This window comes from Trichosurus vulpecula, chromosome 2 (genome assembly GCF_011100635.1).
Source record: "Trichosurus vulpecula isolate mTriVul1 chromosome 2, mTriVul1.pri, whole genome shotgun sequence".
In the NCBI taxonomy this organism is placed as follows: domain Eukaryota; kingdom Metazoa; phylum Chordata; class Mammalia; order Diprotodontia; family Phalangeridae; genus Trichosurus; species Trichosurus vulpecula.
Window position 1 is genome coordinate 211,418,034 of NC_050574.1, and position 21,762 is coordinate 211,439,795.

The window sequence follows — 21,762 nt, forward strand, 5'->3', positions numbered from 1 at the left end:
GTGTAAGTGTTTACAATGACAATTTAATATTCAGCTGTGTAAGCTGGTGCCAGCATACTCCTTCATGTAATGAAGGGAGAGAAAATGTAATAGACTTGGCCTTGAGAGAGTGGTGCCTGAGCCAACCATGTTACACATATTAGAGTAGATAAAGTACTGAGAAGTGAGAAAGCTTCTTCTATATTAGTAATTCCTTTGGTTTGCAGGAAAAAATGTTCTGATTTTAGGCAATGGGTTTTTTAAAGGGCTTTGAGGTGTTTAGATAAGCAATAAACTATAAAAACAAAGTGCTGGTTCTACATTATAAGAACACTATTTGGTTACTAGCTTCCTAAATAATTGCTTCTATTACAATCCACCTGCTGGGGAAAAAAAGCAATTTATTGACAAATGTCCAATAAAGGAGTATTTGTCTGAAATATATTCCTTCCCTCCCTATCCCTACCTCCCTTCCTTCCTTCCTACCTAAATCTTTTAAACATCTGATCTGTCCAAAGAATTATGAAGGCAATAGAAACGCAAAAACAGAACCCAAAGCAGACTTTGCCCTCAAGGAACATGCATTCTACTAGGGGCAATACAACATTTAAAGAGAGCTCAATATAAGATAATTTTAGGAAGGAGAGCTCCTAAAAGGAGGTTAGGGAAACTTTCCTGGGGTAGGAAATAGCTTGGCACAGTTATGCATTTAAAACAATAAGGAACTTAAGTAGATGAAAGAATATCCAATGCTCATGGCTGTGCCATGCTAATATACAAAAATGACAATGATTCCAAAATCAATTTATAGCGTAAATACTATACAAATCAAACCATCAAAGGAATATTTTATAGAACTCAATGGAATACTAACAAAATGCATTTGTAGGAACAAAAGAGCTAGAATATCAAGGGAAATACAAGTATTTTAAAGGCAGTAATGAAGGAGGAATAGCACTTCCAGAGCTCAAACTATGTCATAAAGCAGTAGTCATCAAAAACATTTGGTAATGGTTAAAAGATAGAGAATGAGGTTAGACAAGGGAGAATCAGACTGAGTGCAACTTAATAACCTAATGTTCAATAAACCAGAAAAAATTACTTAGAAAAGAACTCCCTATTTAATTAAAAATTTCTGGGAGAACTAGAAAGCAATCTGGCAGAAACTGAGCTTAACCATAGTCCACGATAGATTCTAAATGGATATATGACCTTAATATTATATAACATAAAAAGAAGCAAAACTAGTTCCATGTAACAAGATAAGGTCAAAATGGGTACCTGATTTAGATTACTACCCTAGGTAGGAGATGTATTATTTGCTGAACAAGAGGCAATTACAAAAGATAAAATAGTTTTGATTATGTGAAACTGAAAAGCCTCTGCAGAAACCAGATTAATGCACTAAGAATAAGAAGTAAAGCAATTAAATGAAAAAAATATTTTGTATCAAATTTTTCTGATAAGGGTTTGATATCCAAGATAGATAAACAACACATGAACATACATATATATATTTAAGTAGTATTCATATGTTATAGATATATGTGTATGTTTGTGTATATGTATATGTATTTGTACACACACAGTATACATACACACATATCCCAATGGATAAGAGGTCAAAGAATATGAACAGTTCACAGAAAAAGAATTCAAAACCAGTAAGAAGGATAGGAAAGAATGCTCCAATTCACTAAAGAGAGAAATGCAAATGAAAACTACCCTGAGGTTTTGTCTCACACTCTGCAAAAACTGGCAAGGATAACAAAAAAATGAGAAGAATCAATGTTGAAGGGGTTGTGAGAAAATACGGATGTTATTGCATTGATGGTTGAGCTGTGAATCAACATATATTTTGGAAAGCAATTCTGAATTATCTAAAAAAATGTTACTATAATGTCCATATCCTTTTGACCCAGAGATTGCAATACTAGGCTTAAACCCCAAAGGGGACATCGATAAGAAGCAAGTCCCTATATAAACTAAAATATTTATAGCAGCACTTTTTGTGATAGCAAAGAAGTAGAAGGTGTCCAATGATTGGTGAATGGCTAAACAAATTGTGGTACATGTATGAGTTGGAACATTATTGTACTATAAGAAATCATGAATGCATAGAAACTTAGAAAGATTTATATTATCTATATGCGGCGAGAAGTAGAGCCCCTCCCTCCCCCCCCAATCCACAATGACTGCAACAATGTAAACATAAAGAACCACAAAACAATCAAAGGCAAATGTTGCAAAGTTATGAAAAGCAAGCATGGTTTGAAAGAAGATATATGAGAAGACTGTCACCCCACCCCTTTGTAGAGGTGGGAGATCCACAGATGGTAATGGTGGTAATCCAGAGGGACACCTTCTCCACCTCCCACCCCAATATGCTGTGGCTGAGGCAATTTGATGGAACTGTGTGCTCTATTTCTGTGGGTTCCTTGATAAAGAGCATGCATAATCAGAAGCTTCTGGTTGCTTTCTGAAGCAACTTGTCAGAGAAGAAAAAGACCACCACTCAAACCAGTCATACCCTGGTTTTCCAGATCTATGGAACTTGAATGAGTTGCTTGGAACATACCAGTCTAAAGTGAAAGGGAAAAATATCTGTTTAGTAGTACCACAAAGTATTGCATTATGTAAATAAAGTGACTCTAATGTCTATATCCTTTGATCCAGAGATTGAACTAGACTTAAAACCCCAAGGAAAACACTGATAAGAAGCAAGTCACCAAAATATTTATAGCAGCATTTTATTTTTGTGATAGCAAAGGATTAGAAACAAAGATGTCCATTGAGTGGAGGATAGCTTTTATGTTTTAAGTGTCAATCTCCCACTTGACTGAGAGGTTATTGCATCATGATTTAAGTATTTGTCAATTCATGCATCTTTTGTGATTTAAGCATTTCTTTTGTAGTAGAGGAAGTAAATAATTGTCCTATGCCTGATCTACTTTGTACATCCAGTACAAAGGACTTTTTCTAGAAGGGACCCTGTGAATATCTTTTGGGGAGGTCCTAGACATGAGCCAAACCTAAGCTTTAAAAGATTTTCTTTGAGGCTCCCAGGTGAGGGCATAAAGAGCCAGTGAGTACAAATTAAGCCTGATTCACTTTTTGAGATGTGGGGCTCCCCTAGTACTGAACTAATTTTGTGTAAATCTATAGCTAGGACCTTTTAGTGGGAAAGGGTATCCTGCGCCCTTGGCCATCAGCTTACACATACTTTATTTAAATACACATACATATTTTGGAAAATAGAACCAAGATAAGAGTGAAGAGATCCATCGTGTCTTAGTTAATTCACAGATAGTCTTACCTTATCTCTATCTCAAAATATCAATATATGGATTTATGGTGACAGTAAATAATTACATCTTATTTTTATTTAATTTAAGACTAGAATATTAAGTGTTTTTTTCAGAATAGTATTATGAGGACACAATATAGCACATTGTAAAGTTATGCCTTTCTATTTCCTATGTGTATTGGAAAATGAAAATATGCTTAAGTTTTTAAATAGATCATCTAATTTCCTTGAAAGTCATGCTTCTGATCTCTGGGAATTCAAATTAACAACTACCAGTTGTCATTTTGGCTTTTATTAAATTCAATTAAATCAAGCAATGATTGAGAAGGTAAAAAAAAAAGTTCTCAACTCACTCTCTCAATGGCAACTTGGCATCTTTTATTATGTCTGAGACCTTCAGTGTTCTCTTCAAATTTCTTCTTTCCATCCCCAACTTTTTAACTGGAAGACTTAAAATATGAGAAATGTCTCATAATCAAATAAACAAAAATATTTATTCAGTTTTGTCAAAAGCAAAATAACCTAAGTCTCACATTGCTGGTCTAATTAATTTCAACTTTCATACCCCACTGTGCAGTGTGCATAAGTCAAATGGTAAACTAGCAATATCCTTGTGTTGAAACCACAGTAGAATGCAGATTCTCATTTGGCCCAGTGGGAGATTAGTAAACAAGCCAATGGCTGTGGTTAACTCAACTTAAAATCAGGTTTAGTGCCTGATGCTGAGTGCCCTGAATTTGTCTCTTAAAATCCCCTAATGTCTGCATTGATCACTTTAACTAGCCATTTTGAAGATATATGTACATGTGTATATGTATATATGTGGAAAGAGAGAGACCGAGAGAAATAGAGAGAGGGCAGAAGTGAAGATGGTGAGAGGAAGAGGGGGAAGGAGGGGAGAGAGAGAGGGAGGGAGAGAGAGAGTTACTGGATGAGTCTGTGCAAATCTACTGCCACAAAACTGACTGAATGAAAAATAAACAGTGACTTCCCACAGAGTAAATTATTCAGGAAGAAGGGAATGATACTAAGGTAGAATCAGCAGAGGAATAAAAAGACTGGTTTGTATGAAAAGGAAAGTTAATCTAAATGCATTTGAGAATGAAAAAGTAAACATACAAACGAGTGGAAATGTAAAGGTCCCACAGAGTGTTCAAACTTGTTTCTTAAACTGTTTTTTTTCTTCTAAGTCTTGAAGCAGTTCAAGAATGATAAAGATGAACTTTCATTTCTTGAACTGAATATAAAATGCTCTGTTTAGCATTTAAAGCCCTTCCTAGCTTTCTAGTCTTCTTATACTTCACTCCCCTGCCACATTCTCCCCAATCCATTTCTGGGGTCTGAGCATTTCACTGGCTGTTTCCCATGCCTAGAAGGCTCCTCCTCCCTCTTCAGGTCTGCCTCCTGCCTTACCTAGCCATCTTCCCTCAAGACAGCTCTAATCTCATTTTTGATAAGAGGCTTTTTCCTTTACCTAGCGCCACGGCCTTCCCTGTGATATTACCTGGCATTTACATGGTATGTTTCTAGTATGTACATAGTTATAGCCATCTTGTGTCCCTCATTAGAATGTGAATTCCTCAAGGGCAGAGGCAGCCATGTTTGGGCTTTCCTTTGTGTTCCCAGCACTTAGTACAGTGCCTGGCACATTGTAAAATTTGACAAATGCTTATTGGTGGATTGGTGGATTAAGTCTGCCCAGTCTAGGCCCACATTTGAAGAACAATTGTATTGTGCCCAAGTATGAGGGACTTGAAGATGTTTGTAGCTCTTAGAGGTTTGTAGTGTTTGAAATCATCCTTTACTCAAAGTCCTAGGAGCCCATATTTGTGCCCAGTGTAGCAGACACATGAGACAACTGTTTCAACAATCTGGCTAGTAGCTGTTGTGGGGGCAAAAGACCAACACAAGCCCAACAACAAGCACACTACCAGCATGCTGCAAAAGCCCAGGTTCTTTTGATCTGCTTTACTAAGGAAGCAACGTTAAGGGGTTGACAAGCTTACTTTAATTCAGCATACAAATATCACTCACTTAGTTCAGGGGAAAAAGCCAGCACCCTGAACTTTGGAGCAAATACAAACAAATTACAAACATCAGACAGACCAAATACAATTCATAGTTACCGAAATCTAGGTTCAGCCCAGGAGCTCATAACAAGGGCTGGCCCAGAGTCAGGCGCACCACCATGGCTGTGGGCAAGAGCTCCGAAAAAGAGAAAGCCAACCCCTGGTTTTATATCTTTTTCAGGGTCAAGGGTGAGTCACACATGCGACTCACCCACGTGACCTAGAATTGTCACAAAGAGGCAACTTGAACCCACATGGTCTAAATGCCTCTGATGTTACAAACATGTCACTCAAACTCATGTGTAAACTGGGTCCTCCCCTGAGGCAAGGAGGTCACCAAGGACTCCCAAATCTAATCAAGGAAACAAAGGCCAAACTCTTCAAGGGCACTTGGTTGAACTGAGTGCTAAGAGCCCATTTTGTTTACCAACACAACAACTGACTCTCTACTCCGAATTGTGTGACTATCCATGTTGTTTAGTAATTTGACTAAAGGCCTCCAATGTATCACTCCAGATTTCCACAAAGTAGACTGAATAGGCTTCCAAATAGATCTTTTCAGAGACAAACATTAAGAATCTTAATGTAAAATAGAAGCTCAATATGTAAATTTTTCTGATCTTTAGGTGTGTGTATGTCTTGAGTCAGTACTCAAATGTTATAGTTTAATGAAAATAGGGTTTTTAATTAATCATAATTTGATTCAACACCTGCCATCCCAACGTATCTCCTTCCAACTAAGGTCCAAGTGGTCCCTTAAAAAGGGGAAAATTTTCACTTGCATTTATTTAGATTCCATAAAATGAGAATAAATTCATTATGTAAACCTCTAAAAATAAAAGGTAAAATGACTTCTGTGATATTACAGAAACGTATGCTCAAAGGCATTGCTTCTCTAACCTCATGGCACTTCAAGGAGACCAGAGAGTGAAAGAAGGAATCACAAGATGAAACCTGTTATGATTATTATGGTGGAGTTCGGATTATGCATTTGGTGCCTGGAGTGCTTTTAAGTGAATATCTCAGGGCACATTTTGTCGCTGGTGTTGAAATTCGGTATTTTAATGGAGACGGTAACCCAGTTAGGCTGTGGGTTGTTCTCATCCAGAGAGTAACCTTTCACAAATGCATCTTGAATACACAAGTCACAAGGATCAGAGGACCTTGTAGCTGCAAATACCATATCTAAATAGAAACATCTATTGTTTTCTAACCAAGTGTAGGCGATTTGGGAAGTAATTTAGAATCAACTCCTTATTTTAATGAGTCATTAATAAGTAATGTTACCTGGGAAAGATGCTTCTTATTTTTGTTTTTCCACAGGAACACAAAGCATTGCACACAAGATGTGTACATACATTTGTTTTTGTTTTTAAGGATACAATGGGAACCCTCTCTGGGAGAGAGAGATGGGTGTTATCGCTGGTTTGCAGAGGGAAAAATTAAAGCACAGAGACAGAATAACTTGGCCAGCAATGCGTCAGTAAGTGAGAACTCAATCCAGCTTTCTGAATTCCCAGTTCACTGACCTTTAGTCTATCAAAAAAACATGTGTAACAGCAGGTGTTTACAATGCCTGATTATACTTGGCCTGATTGTTCTGTCCCAGCTGAATTGGCTGTGTCTGTGTTTACATGAAGTCTTAAGCAAAGAACTTTTATGGTGACTGACTACTTTTGTGGCCACTCCATTCCTCAGTGCTTTATTTTCATAATCTCCAAAATGAACTATACTGCAGGGATACCACAAGAAATGATTAATTTATCATTTTGAAATGCCTTGGATTTCCAGAAAGCAACTTGAAGTGATCAATGATTCTAATGTCCATTATTTTATCATAGTGCTTCCATCTAGATATCCTAATATGGGTATTGTAATCATTCAACAATATTGTAGCTAGTTACTTTAGTACATATATACATATATATACACGCACATATATATATACCTATTCTATTGGTAGGTCACCTACATTCCTTGCTCTCATCTTCCTACACTCCTTTTATTTCCCCTTTAGCACCATGCCAGGAAACTGAATCGCTTCCATTTGAATTTTCTTAGGAAGATTCTGTAGATCATCTGGCAGGATAAGGTACCAGACACTGAGGTCCTTTCTCAAACTAAACTGCCAAACATTCAAACTCTGCTTCAGATTGCTCAACTCCGATGGGCTGGCCATGTTGTTCAAATACAAAATGTGTGCTTGCCAACTATTTTATGGAGAACTCACACAGGGCAGGCATTCATATGGTGGTCAGAAGAAGCAATACAAGGACACTCTCAAGGTCTCTCTTAAGAACTTTGGAATTGTGTGACATGGGAGACACTGGCACAGCACAATTGAAACAGCTCAAAGGAAATTCAGGATGTGCAAATTTAGAGAATCGACCCCAAATGTTCACATGGACTATTTGTGCCCAACCTGTGGTAGAGCATTCTGAGGTCCTGTTGGTCTGATCAGCCACAATCAGACACACTGAAACTTCACCCTAGCATAGTGATGTCATTTTGGTCCTCTTCAGGAATGAAGGACAACAATCAACCAACCCCTCCTCCCCAACTCTCAGGGTATGGTAAAAAAAAATCAAAGAAGATGAGTCACTAAAGGAGGAGGTATTTTATGCCAAACATGGACAGGATTGTCATTCATTAAAGGTTCATTGTTTAAATTACCAAGTTTATTTAAATCAACACAAAAACGCAACAAAATTGCTAACAAAAAAAATTCTACTTTCATGTAACTTAAGTCTTCAGTGAACAGAAGTACTTCTTTTAATGTTTTGGCTTTTTCAAGGACCAGCCTTGGGACAAAACAGTATTTGAAAATAAGAGAAAGACTTTATTCTATCCTCCGCAACACAAATACACAAATACACCCACACATCCACACACATACACACAGACACATACACTCATAAAAGTTTTCTGAAGTACCTTCCCAGTAATGAATGCAAAAAATATCTTTAAAACAGTAAATCCCGTGTAGATACTGATGTATGATCAGTAATATAACTCGCACACAGAGTCAGACAGATTTTCCCCAGTCTCTAAGTCAATCTTTAAGTCAGGAAGCTAGACACTGAATGAATGAATGAATGAATGAATGAATAGGCATTAATTAAGTGCTTACTATATGCTTACTGAAGCACATCAATTTTCTCAGGTTACTGTTACTTGAGTAATTTTGCAATGAGCTTAGTAATGTAGCTCATTAAACCTCTAATTTACCTGGGTTATAGAAGTAATGGAGGGAAAAGAGGTCACATGTAACATGGTAAGATCTAGGAAAAGATGAAGAAACCCATAACCAGTTAGCCCTTGACATTCCCATGACTACTTTTTTAATAGCTCCAGGTGAACTACTTCCTCTACCAATGCACATTTAGCCCTAAGTATCATCTTCATTCTCTCCCACAATCCCCCTATCCATATCCAATCAATTGCTAAATCCTGTCAGTTCTACCTACCTAACATCTCTCTTACATATGCCCAATTCTCTCTTCTGACGCTGCCACCACCGTGCTACAGACCCAAATCACATTTGGTAATTTATTGCCCTGGTTGTTTTTATAACTCACAAAGGGTCACAAAGTCCCAATTAGATTGTTCTATTAGATAATGGACAAACTATTGATCTAGTAAACTGTTTCAGTTTATGGTTAAACTTATGGTAATTAACATTGCACAAGAGGAGCCTATGATACGTTCCCTGAATCCCAGTGGGATTTGGCTCCAATGCCATTTCATTATTCTCACAAACATTTTCATGTGTTCTACCTTTCACTCAACTGAAGCAATCTTTCTATCATTGTCTTAGGAAAACTATAGAGACATTCACATCTGTGAATTATCCATAGATATCTCTTTATAGCCAAATTTATTTCTCAGATGTAAAGTAAAAACAAAAACTGGTTTGAATGGCTTATGGATGTTATCTACCAGATCAAATTTATAAATTAAGACAGCTGTGATAAGGCGACTGATAAAGAAAAAGCTATTCATGAAGGACTATATTTGATTAAAAACCACTTTGGATTTTATCCTGTGTAACTCATGCCCCTTTTTATACTATTAGAGTTCTCTGCCAGTTAAGTTACCTGACACTTTTAAAATAAGTAATTTTTCCTTCTCCCCTACCCCACCTGCCCCCCCCAAAAAATTCACCAACAGATTTAGGAGAATACAGGAGAAAACCTGAGTTGTGGGGAAAGTGAGGATTTTATAGCCCTAAATAGTTTAATACACTGACTAAACTCTAGTCTCTTTATTTCTCCCTCTGTCTTTGTCTCTTTCTCTTTGTCCTCCTCTGCCTCAGTCTCTTTCTGGTGTCTTTCTAATTTCTAAATTATTTGACTTCCCTTCCTCATGCATAAAACAAATGAAACAATATTGCTTGCAAAGCATTGACACGAGGGAATATTGTTTGAATGCCAACTATCAAGGATTTAATGGTGAGTAAAACTCATCGTCTCTGCCTGTTAAGGCTGTTCCCCGTTCCTTCTTGCACTCACCAAAAAGAGAACTGGAGTGATGTGAAATCCTAGCCAGTGTAAACCCAAATTATTCTGGTTCAATTCATCTGCAGTCTTACAGCTTGTGATATTTTGAGAATAATTTCTTCTTAGCTGGAATAATATCCAATCAATTGCCACTGGAATAATATTGCAATTTCATGATTTACAAGTGTCTTTGGTCTTCCTCTAAGAATGGGGCCACTGTTTAGGAATATGTGTGTATCTGTGTTGTATGAGTAGGTATTTGCAAGGTTTTGTGGTTCTGCTAGGACAAAGACAATATTTCTAAAACAAATGAAATTCTAATTCTTCATATTTTTCACATGCAAATTTGATCCACAGATACATCATTCTGAGGATTTTTTCCCCCAGGCATAAACGCAATAGGTTTTGCATTCATTAACATGATCCCCAAAGTCAAGTCTTTGTTGTTGATACTCCTTTTCTTAATTATTTTGAACCTGGCAGGCATCAGTAGCTAACCTTCCCACAAGTAAGGCTGATCTCGAAATGACCTATTATTATCTTGAGCAAACCTCAATTTATAGCAACAAAGAAATAAAAATTAAATCGTGCAGTTGACATTTTCTATCAGTGAAACAGACTTTTCCAGTGCATGAACTGCTAATGGGAATCTGCAGTAATGTCCATCTTTTGTTTTTCCTGGTGTTTATATGTTACATTTTTAAATGTACTTGTGGAGCCTCTGTACAGCGGGTTGGTTCCCTGAAAAAGAAAAAGAAAAAAGAACAGGAAAGCTTCAATTAGAGATACATAAATTTTGCTAGGACTCTATTTTGGTGGATTTAAATAATTTCATTAAATTAAAAATGTTCTGACAAGAAAAAAAATCATTTTGAGATTTCATTTGGATCATTACATTGTACTTATGTATTTTTCATGTAGACTTTTTATTGTAAATAAATAAAAAAATATACTGAAATATTCTGATGGACAGTTTAGGAAATCTTAACCTTCTTGGAACTGATTTATTGCAAGAAAACATCTTATACCTTAAATCAAAAAAAAAGAGATTAAAAAAAATATAGAATCAATGTACGGAGTGCTTTAATGATGCTAAATTGTTCCTTGTCCAGAAATCCATCTTTTCTATACATAGCAGCATTTTCTTGGCAATGCTATGTATTAAAATCTAAATAATTTGCCAAGTCCTACTGATTCTACCTGTATTACACCCCTCATATATATGCCCCTTTCTCCTCTAGTGCTGCCACCACTCTTGTCCAGGCCCTCATCACCTCTTGCTTGGACTACTGCAATGAATGATCTGTTGGTTGTTTTCTCTGACTTCCCCAGTCTAGTCTATCCTCCACTCAGCTAACAAATTCTTCCTAGTGCAGAGTTCTGAGGTTGTTAACCCTTTATAGCAATAAATTTCAATGGTTCCCTATTACCTTCAGGATCAAATATAAAAATCTTCTGTTTAACTTTTAAGGTCCTTCATAACCTGGGCTCTGCCTCCATTTCCAGTTTTTTTACATCTTGTTCTTGTGGTTCAGTCATTTTTCAGTTGTGTCAGACTCTTCATGACCCCATTTGGGGTTTTCTTGGCAAAGATACTGGAGTGGTTTGCCATTTTCTTCTCCAGCTCATTTTTTACAGATGAGGAAACTGAGCAAACAGGCTTAAGTGACTTTCCCAGGGTCACATAGCTAATAAGTGTCTGAAGCCAGATTTGAACTCAGAAAGATGAATCTTCTGGACTTCAGGCCTGGTACTCTATCCACTGCAACACCTGGCTGTGTTAACCCCATACTGGGGTTACTCATTTCGAGTCAACAATTTGGCCCCAAAGCCCAGCACAGGACCATTCAGGGATGGAATTTTAGACTGGATGTTGAAAAAAATCATATTTCTTTGAACAGATTTCCAGATTGCATACCTATCCCAGAAGTGTCTTTTTAAATCTGTCCCCTCCCCTCTAGTCCTACTGCTGACACACTGGGTCAGGCTCTCATTACTTCTCCCCTGGATTATTGTAGTAGTCTCCTAACTGGTCTTCCTGCTTCTAGGCTCTTTCCTCCACAACCCATCCTCCGCATAATTGCCAAAATAATCATCCTGATGCATAGGTCCAACCATATCACTCCCCTGCTCAAAATATTTCAGTGGCTCCCTATTGCCAATGGGGGAAAAACACAAAGTCTTTGTTTCTGGGAACCCTCCACAATATTATCCCAACCTCATTTCATTCTACTACTCTTTACCTACTTTTTACATACTTCTTACACACTATTTAACTGTTCCCAGATATGATTCTACCCCCTCCTATCTCTATAAATTCAGATGGACCACCTTCCATGCCAACAAACCACTTCCTCTAAATCTCTGGCCATGGAAACTCTTCTATCAAGACTTATCTCATTGGCGATTTCCTCCCTGAAGTCTTTCCTGATCCTCCTCCCAACCCCCTACTTAAAATGAACTCTTCTTCCTCAAATTTCTTGTACTTCTTTGGAGATCTCCTTTATGTGAATCACATTCAATCTAGTGTTGTACTTCTTGTTTATAAGTCTTGTGCCCCATTAGATTGTAATATCCTTGAGGGTTGATATTATATTGTATTTCATTTTTTAAAATTTCCTAACTAGTATAGTGCCTGGCATAGGATAAGCTCATATTTTGCAAAATCAAATTAAAAAAAAATCGTAGACGTTTAGACCAGGGAAGAATCATATAGATGATTGAGTCTAATCCCCTCAACTTCCAAAGGAAGAACCTGGGTTGTATTGTTGTTTGTCCTTTGTTCTTGAAGAGGACCATAACATCAGGAAGGTGAGGCCATCACATGCAAGTGAATTGGATTTAAGTGAGGGAGGGCTGGGCAAAGTCACCAGCCTCACTTTCTCCTCTGGAGCCATGTGGGTCCAGTAACAAGATATAGATCAAGGTGACTGGAGGTGGCCCCACCTGGGCTGTAAGGGTTTAAATGACTGCCTAAAATCACACAATTGGTAGTGGATATAAGAGAAGCCAAGTCTCCTGATGAACTCCAGGGCCTTTTGGGGGGGGGGGGCGGGGAGTGGTGGTGATATATATGATGCTGCATGGAAAAAAATTCCAAACTCTAGTTCTATCCTTTGAAAAGTGATTTTTCTGAGCCTATTTAATAGAGTTGCTGGGATGAATGGGGTCTAAGAGCCAGAGGAAGAAGATGCTTTGAACTTTGCTTCAGAGTGGGTCCAGACTATTCTGGAACAAGAAGGAGAGCTGAGAGGTCCTGTGATCAAAGTGGCAAAGATGACAAAAAAGAGAAGCTGGATTTGAAAGTCAGAAGTCCACCTACCAGCCCCTCTACCACACCATTTTCAGTACTGCCCTCTGCTAAGAATCACAATTATTGAAAGAGAATGAGGCAATGGGACTAGAAGCAAGTTTCTCAATTGAAAATAGTCTTTTTTAATGTGATCAATAAGAAGGTGGGGTGAGGGTCTGGAATTGAAAAATGAGAAAGTGTATACTTCTTTGGACATGTAGGTCGGAATGTTACTGTAGTTGGGGTGGGGGGAACGTGGCTGGTTCTCCTTTAGTGAGCTGTGCTGATTTTGAAGAAATGAATGAAAAAATTTTATTAATTGTTTAAAATTTGCAAAGCACTATGCTAAGGACTGGAGATCTATAAACATACATACATATGTGTATATGTCTACACATACATACATGTGTGCGCGCGCGCGCGTGTGTGTATATGTGTGTGTGTGTGTGTGTGAAAACAGGCAACATAGTCTCTTTCCCAACTAGTTTTTTCCCAACTTCATGAAGTTTACCCTCTGGGTGGGGCAGGGAAAGAGTAATATGACATGTACCCAAATAAGTTTAGTTGTTTAAAGGAGGCACAGCCAATGAAATAAATAAGAATTACATTTTGGTTTAATGAATGTTTAGGAAAGAGATGTATATATATGAAAATGAGTGAGAGAGAGAGAGAGGCGAGAGAGAGAGAGAGAGAGAGAGAGAGAGGGAGAGAGAGAGAGAGAGAGAGGGAGAGAGAGAGAGCGAGAGAGAGAGAGAGAGAGAGAGAGAGAGAGAGAGAGAGAGAGAGAGAGAGAGAGAGAGAGAGAGAGAGAGAGAGAGAGAGAGAGAGAGAGAGAAAGAGAGAGAGAGAAAGAGAGAGAGAGATCTGAGACAGTATTGCCAATTGCGGTGTAACTCTAAGCAGGTAACGGAGTCTTAGTGTTAGAGTTAGAAGGGACCATAGATGTCATCTAGTTCAATCATCTGACTGAACAGATGAGATCTAGAAAGGTTAAATGATTTGCCCAAAGTCACATGGGTAGAAAGTGGAAAAGTAGAGACTAGAGTCTAGGTCCTTTGGCTCACCGACTCCAAATTTAGCACTAGACTCCCTATCTTCAAATTCAGTGCATTTCCACTGCACCATGTTGTCCCCTAGTCACCCAAACACTATTTGTCTCAGTCTCTTTATCTGTGAAAGAATACTACTACCTATACTTTAGAACTATGGTGAAAATGTTTTCCAAACCTTAATGATCCATATAAATGAGCTAAGCTCATATGTGCATACTGCCCTCTTCAGTTTCTCATGAATAATTTTTCCCCCCTCAAAATAAGCTTTCCATTTGAAATACTACTTCCTGGAATTTTCCCACTTTATGGAAAATCAGTAGCCTTATCTTTTTTTTTTAAGATAAGGTTAAATTCTACAGTCCTTGTAGAATTTAACATACATACAATACATACCTTGAAGGTATGACTCTAAGTTCATCTCTTTTAGTCAAACAGGGGTGAAAAAACTGCTATAAAGGATTAAAGGCACATCTTTTAGTTTGCATGTCTTATAGTTGCTGTTGTTCAGTCATTCAGTTGTTTCTGACTCTTTGTGACCTCATAGACCATACTGTCCATGGGGTTTTCTTGGCAAAGATATTGAAATGGCTTGCCATTTCCTTCTCCAGTGAATTAAGGCAAACAGAGCTTAAGTGACTTGCCCAGGGTCACACAGTATTTGAGGCCAGATTCAAGCTCAGATATTTCTGACTTCAGGCCCAGCACTCCATCCCCTGAGCCACCTAGCTGCCTCTTGTATGTCTAGCAAAATGCAATTAGCAGGCTTTTTAGAAATGGGGAAAAAAACCTGATAAATAGGAAAACTCTTTGTCATGACCCACTGATCTCTTTATGATTACCAAACTACAAAAAGCAGGCTTGATTTGCTTAGTGCAGCAGAAATCAATTCGTGACTAGAAATAATGTCAAATGGAACATTTTTTCATCTCTCAGGTTAATGACTTGACAACCTTGAAAAAAATTCTAATCAAAGATGAATTTAACCTCCTTGTCTTCATTTTTTTCTAATATGAAAAATGAGTCGTAGCCGTACAAAAAGTACGGTTATGTCAAAGTGGCAAATTTCAGTCCTGTTTCTTATATTCTGTTAAATAGACTTTCAGGAGATTCACTTTTTCTTCAGTTTACTTTCACTGGCTTTGAGGGGCAAGCACCCTTGTCTCTAGAGGAAGATAATAGCAGCTTCTAGACAAGGAGAAGTGATTGGTCACTGTCTTCCTTTGGGCTGCTGAGTGCCATTTTAAGGCCAGATCAAATTCAAGTTTTGAAGAAGAAACTGGTCTTGGGTAAAATTTGAATTGAATTGAGAACCCCAAAATAGAGAACCTGGAGACAAACTTCTGCCAGTGGGGCATCTATATTAGTGAAACTTGAGCTGTATTATGGGAAATAAATCTGTTTTGCATCCGAGTTGAGTAATCATTATCTAGTCAGAGCATGAACGTTAAACATTTGTTATTCAAAGAAACTCAGTTTGGCAAGGAAATAATATTTTTCATTTATTTATGCCTCATAATGTGTGGTATCCCATTCTGGATGAAGAAATAGCATAAAATTCAGCATTTGAATTTCAATCATGTCTTACATCCTAGGTAAGACCAATTCATGTTTTGAAGAAAATTAACTGTTAATTAAAATATTATTTAAAAGATATAAATCTTTTGTTGGCACTAGTGTCTTTTTTTATGAAAACATAAAACATGCTGATTAGTAGATATACATCATGTAATTGCCCAAGTGTCTGTCTGCAGTACACGTGCTTATTATTTAATGGAGAAACCAATCAAAGGCTGTGCATGGAAGTATACACAGCGGGACTTGGGCTTTATGTTCCTCAAACATCCACCCCATGGGAGCATCAGTATTGAGAGTCCCTAAGTCTGAGCATAGGCTGCCTGTAATGAATCCCTTCGGATCTCCACCTATCACGTGGGACATGGTGGTGTAAGATCCTTCTGGTAATTATGTTGATGTCTTCTTTATATATGTATATAATCCAAGACTGTAGCCTTACATTTTTTGTTAGGGGGTAAATAAAGGCTGCCTTACTCCTTTCATTCTCTGTTTCCCTGGGAAGAAGTAAACAGTTGTAGGGTTAAAGGCCAGTAGGGTCAAAGGAAGCTCAAATTACTAGAGAAAAGTAGAGGAGCACCAGGGAAAGAAAGTTTTACTTTTAAAAAGTCTGGGGCAGATTTCTGGGGGAAAGACTATTTGTTAAACTCAGTCTATATCCAGAAAAGGAAAGGAAAGTTTAACTCAGAGAGCTAGACAAAAGGAACCAGAATAGACTGGACTTGGGAGATGGTTAAGAGTAACCATATAGGGGCAGCTAGGTGGTGCAGTGAGTAGAGCACTGGCCCTGGAGTCAGGAGGACCTGAGTTCAAATCCAGCCTCAGACACTTGACACACTTATTAGCTGTGTGACCTTGGGCAAGTCACTTAACCCCAATTGCCCTGCCTTCCCCCCTCAAAAAAAAAGAAAAAAAAAGAATAACCATATGGAGGGAATAGTCTTCTAAGTTAGACAAATCTGTACTCTGTATCTAGATAATTGCCCAAATGTCTAGAGTTTAGATTTTTATATATTTTTGCTGGAAGCAGTGCACCAGAGAAGATGAAGTGCTGGGTTGGAGTCAGGAAAGCCTGTGTTCAAATCTTGACTTTCAAATCCTGACTCAGAGTCATGTTAGCTGTGTGACCCTTTGCAAAATTCTTAATCAGCACGGTCTTCAAGAAACTTTATAAATTAAGTCATAGAGGCAAGTAGAGAAAATTTCCACACACTGCCCCTTCCTTCCCTGTCAAAATTCCCTACACTGATGAAATGCTTCAAGTATATATTGTTACCACTATAGTATAATAATTTTTGTTGCATTGAAGAATTATCACTGAAGTACTAGTACTACTTTGTACATTATATGCAGTAGGTGCTTAATAAATGTTTAATTGAATTCAATGATAAGTTACTATGAGCAGGATTATAGGTAATGAGGATTATAATGTCAAAGATCTAGGGCTGGAAGGGATGCCAGAGGAGATAGGTTACTAATACTCAAAGTGATAGTTTAGAAGTAAAAAAAAAAGAAAGCCCTAAAATGGTAGCAGCAAAGACTTCTATACCTCATTCCTTGACATGAGGCACTGTGATTAAGTGGATAGAGGGCTATACTTGGAATCAGGAAGACATAGATTCAAATTTCTCAAATCCCCATTAGCTATGTGACCTTGAGCCTCTCTAGTCATTACAGATGAGTTTTATCTGTAGAATGAAATGATCAGACTAGATGATCTCTAAGTTCTAAATCCATTATTCTCCTTTGGGGAGTCCAGAATCTCAACATCCTACACCACGGTGTTTGGCCATACCACCATTTTGCCATCCAATGGTTAAACAGTGGGGGGTAGGGGTGGGGGAGGTCTTCCTTGAAAGGGAAGAAAGAATAAGTGGGTCCGAAAATCTTGCAATCCCTTCCCTCCCCCCGCTCTACCAAAGTGGTATGAGGAATCTCTGCTATCAAGATTCTTGGACTACCTAACTCTCTCCATTTCCTTATAAAGAGATGGTCAGGAAAATTATGAGGTCAGTGAAGTTTGTTGTTGATGCTACCTGCCATCCCAAGAAAATTTATACTGGTCCAGATATAATTCAGGCCACACTGATAAGAAAAATTAAGCATCTAAAGAAAAAGAAATTTAATGACTTTTTCTTTTATCATTTAAAATTGTGTTTTTAGGAGAATTTGTGTTTGTAGGGAAACTCTCTAAGACAGAACATTTATAATCTACAACAGTAGATAGGATCCCTTCACTCTCTGGGAATTCCCCACACTGATAAAATCACAGGTCTGGATAAAAAAGCAAAACCAACACTACGAATGCTTTTTAAACATAGCAAATAACTAGGAATAATGTGTTATTGTTGGTGTCACAAGATAAGTAGGTGAGAAGTAAGCCCAGTGCAGAGATGGGACAACCTGGATTCAAGGCCCACCTCTGACATCTGGCTATGAGACTTTGGGCAAAAACATTCAGCCTCTTAAAGACCCCAGCCAACTCAAAAATACTTTAAAATGCAGAGTCCTTTCTGATCTGCATTGGTAGAGGGAGTTTTCTATGTCAATTAAATCATAGGACCAGTTTAAAAAAATGATGGAGGGGGTGAGTGTGCTTCGCACTGTTGTTCTAGGAATGGTAAAGGATTGATTCATGTAGTCTCACATACTTCTCTTTGTGACCAATGCCAGGTGCAAATGAGGCAGATAGTTTAGGCTGGGACCAGGGGCTTGGTCATGAAGTCAACTGATGTTAACTGGCCCAAATCAACCATGTTGACCTCATGAATATGATATTCTAACCAATTATGCTCCATATTATAGTTATGTTTGGATGTCTAAGTAAATAGGATAAACCTATTTGGCATGTCCATACTGTAATCCATATCCATATTCTTCCCTACTTTGGGCATTTCTACCTGGAGCATAAAATACTGGACAAATTACATTGTTCTGTATTATATTGTATCACATACGACAGTGTCCAGTATTACATATGACATTGGTTTGAAATGATTATTTAAAACAGCCAGGCCATAAAAATGCCCTTTCTCTCTCTATATGTGACTAATAAAGGAAATCCCACTCCCTTAAAGTATTAAAGACATTTTGTTGTTGTTATTGTTCAGTATTTTTCAGTTATGCTCAACTCTTTGTGACCCCATTTGGAGTTTTCTTGGCAAAATTACTGGAGTGGTTTGCCATTTTCTTCTGGAGCTTATTTCACAGATGAGGAAACTGAGGCAAACAGGGTTAAGTGACTTGCCCAGGATCACATAGCAAGTAAATGACTGAGAATAGACTTGAACTCAGGAAGATGAGTTTTCCTGACTCCAGGCCTGGCACTCTATCCACTGTACCACCATTAATGAGGTTATAGTAGACCAAAAAGTATCAGGAAGTAGAATTAAAGTGAGAAAGAAATATGTAGTATAAAGGATTGGTTGTGTTAACAAACCAACTGGAATGGAGTAAACTGTATGCTTTGATATTTCCCTCAATAGTATTATTGTGTTTTTAATAACATAAATTAATTGCTATTAGATAGATGGATGTAGTATGCATGGAAGGGATAGGAAATTAAAGCCATGAAATTGTTTCTATGGGTCTCTAGAGATCTAATTATCTATTATAAGGAAAGTGTAAGAGAAATAAGCCAAAATTGAGTTCCATTAAACACTTTTCTGCTGGGAAGTATAGCAACTTAAATGTCACATGTACTTTTTTCGAAATTGATAGGTTTTCAGGTAGTTGTTTACAATGTGTTATTCAGAATAAACAGCTGGTTGATATCTGAAAGATTTTTAAAAATAACATTTCATTGTTGCATATTATGAGAAAAAAGGAGGCATTTCCATGGAGACTGGTGTGAACTGTCATGCCATTTACACACATGATTACACTTGCTGTAATATAGCCCCTTTGTGGAAACGTTTAGAAATGTCTTCTGTGCTACATCCAATGGAGCTCTGAGTTCTGAGGTAAACCCTTAGTGATTTGAAGATTCCTGCATGGAGCAAGGCCTCCACTTCCTTAAGGATTTCCTGAGACTCCCAGAAAATAGAAGTCTCCATCTCCCAAGAAAATAAGCAGAAAATATGGGAACCATCTATCCACAGGCTAGCCACTCAGCAGGATGGTATTTCCTGTTCCTCACACAGTAGTGCAACAATTAAGAGAGATATCCATTGGAATTTCATTTGTGGGTGCAATTAGTGACAGATGGTTGGAAAGGAATAAGGGACTCTGCCTTTCTTACAACAGTAAAAAAAAAAACATCCTGAGTGGACTTGGGGATAGAGAGGTTTCCCCCACAGCTTCCATGTCCCACAGGGCTTCTTTTACTGGCAAGGTAGAAAAAAGGACATTGTCGATGTGTTCACAATTAACTGTCAGTAGCTTCTATGATGAGTCACCTACCGTTTGCCATTTGGCTTTTGATCTTTCAGCTTCAAATTTGGCAACTTCTTTACGGTCATGAAATGATACTAGCAACTTCCATATGCAAAGCAGGACCACCCCAATAAGAAGAATGGCGAGAGATACTCCCAACATGATCATTGGAATGTTGGGAGGCTCTGGACAATCTATGGAAACAAAGCAAGTCATGTTTAGAATGTATATCATAAGTACATTTTCTGCACTGACAGAAGGTAAGGGTTTCCACTCAGGTTTTCCAATTATGTTTTTCATAAATAAAGGGGAAAATAACGAGGCTCCGTCCTTCTGTTTTAACTTAAAGATGTTTTAATGGGCAGTTAATTTGGGGAAGTATATCTCTTTATGTTCAAAATTTTATCCTTAAATCAGAGAAAAAGGAAGATTTTATATATGCTGAACAATTTGAACATTTCCCTGATCGTTGACTCAGTATTACTTAAGAGGTTCCAATTGCCTATTGGCAATGCACATAGAAAATTAATCATGAGTATAACATGGTTCGTAGGCTAAAATAGAAATGTGCAATCCTAAGGATAAATGGACAAGTAAACAACTAAATATTCATTTTTCATTCATTGTTGGTTTTTCTTTGCCGTACAAAAATCTAGGGTCATAGATTTAATGCTGGAAGGAAACTTAGAGGCCATTTAGTCCAACCCTTTCACTTTACAACTAATTTCAAGGACATGGCAAAAATTCAAACTAGACAATTCCTCTAAATATTTTGTTCTGGAACTATTAGTGTTGTAGAGCAACCACCTATTTAATTCCCTCATTTTACAGATAAGGAAATAAAGGTTTAGATTGATGAACTGAATCCCTCAAAGACATTTAGCAAGGATAAGAACCCAAGTGTCCTGCTATTTAACCCAGTACTCTTCACATTACATCACTTCCTTTGGAAAGCAAAGAAAAGATTCTGTCTTTCAAATTTTATTGTTTCCCCATTACAGAATGCCATGTGTATGACGATACTCTCTAAATATTACTCTGGCTCCGCTAATGATACCAAGGGTAATTTTAAATTCAAATAGCCCTTTACCTCTATTATTTAACTAATATTGATGGCAGAATAAGCAATAATTCTTACAGTATGCCTTGGAGATATGATACATTTCTTAATGAAACATTATAATTAAACTCTTCTTTTCCTGTTATGAAAATAAGATGTGAGAAATCGTTATGAAAAAAAATCTGCAGAACTCTGCAGAAAGTGAGATCAAACATGTTATCTGGGGAGAAAACCAGGCATGCTTATTCAAACATCTTGAAGAATTCAATTGAACAAACATTTATTAATGGAATAGAATGGAAACGCATTTATTCAGTGCTTACTATGTGCCAAACACTGTACTAAGTGTTAGAGATATAAACAGAAAAGTGAGGCAGTCCATGCCCTCAAGAAGCTCACATTCTAGATGCCCAAGACAACACATACAGGATGTTTCGAAGAGAAGAACAATTTATATTATGGTAGAAATGAACAATTCTGAAAGCCATCAGTACAAGTATCACTCATGGTTTCAGAGGATGGATGATAAAGAACATTACCCAATTTTGGCAGAGAGAC

The 21,762-nt window shown here is 37.5% G+C and overlaps 1 protein-coding gene across 1 annotated transcript in view; it reads right to left on the reverse strand.

Annotated features, from left to right (window-relative positions):
* Positions 1 to 10,493: 10,493 nt before the first annotated feature.
* The window catches only part of ITGB6 (integrin subunit beta 6), a 90,960-nt gene continuing 79,691 nt past the window's right edge, over positions 10,494 to 21,762 (reverse strand). The window contains exons 14-15 of the mRNA XM_036745804.1: positions 20,172 to 20,338; positions 10,494 to 10,595 (exon numbers count right to left, since the gene is read on the reverse strand). Coding sequence (XP_036601699.1) covers positions 10,494 to 10,595; positions 20,172 to 20,338 — 269 coding nt within the window. The remainder of the gene's footprint in view (positions 10,596 to 20,171; positions 20,339 to 21,762) is intronic.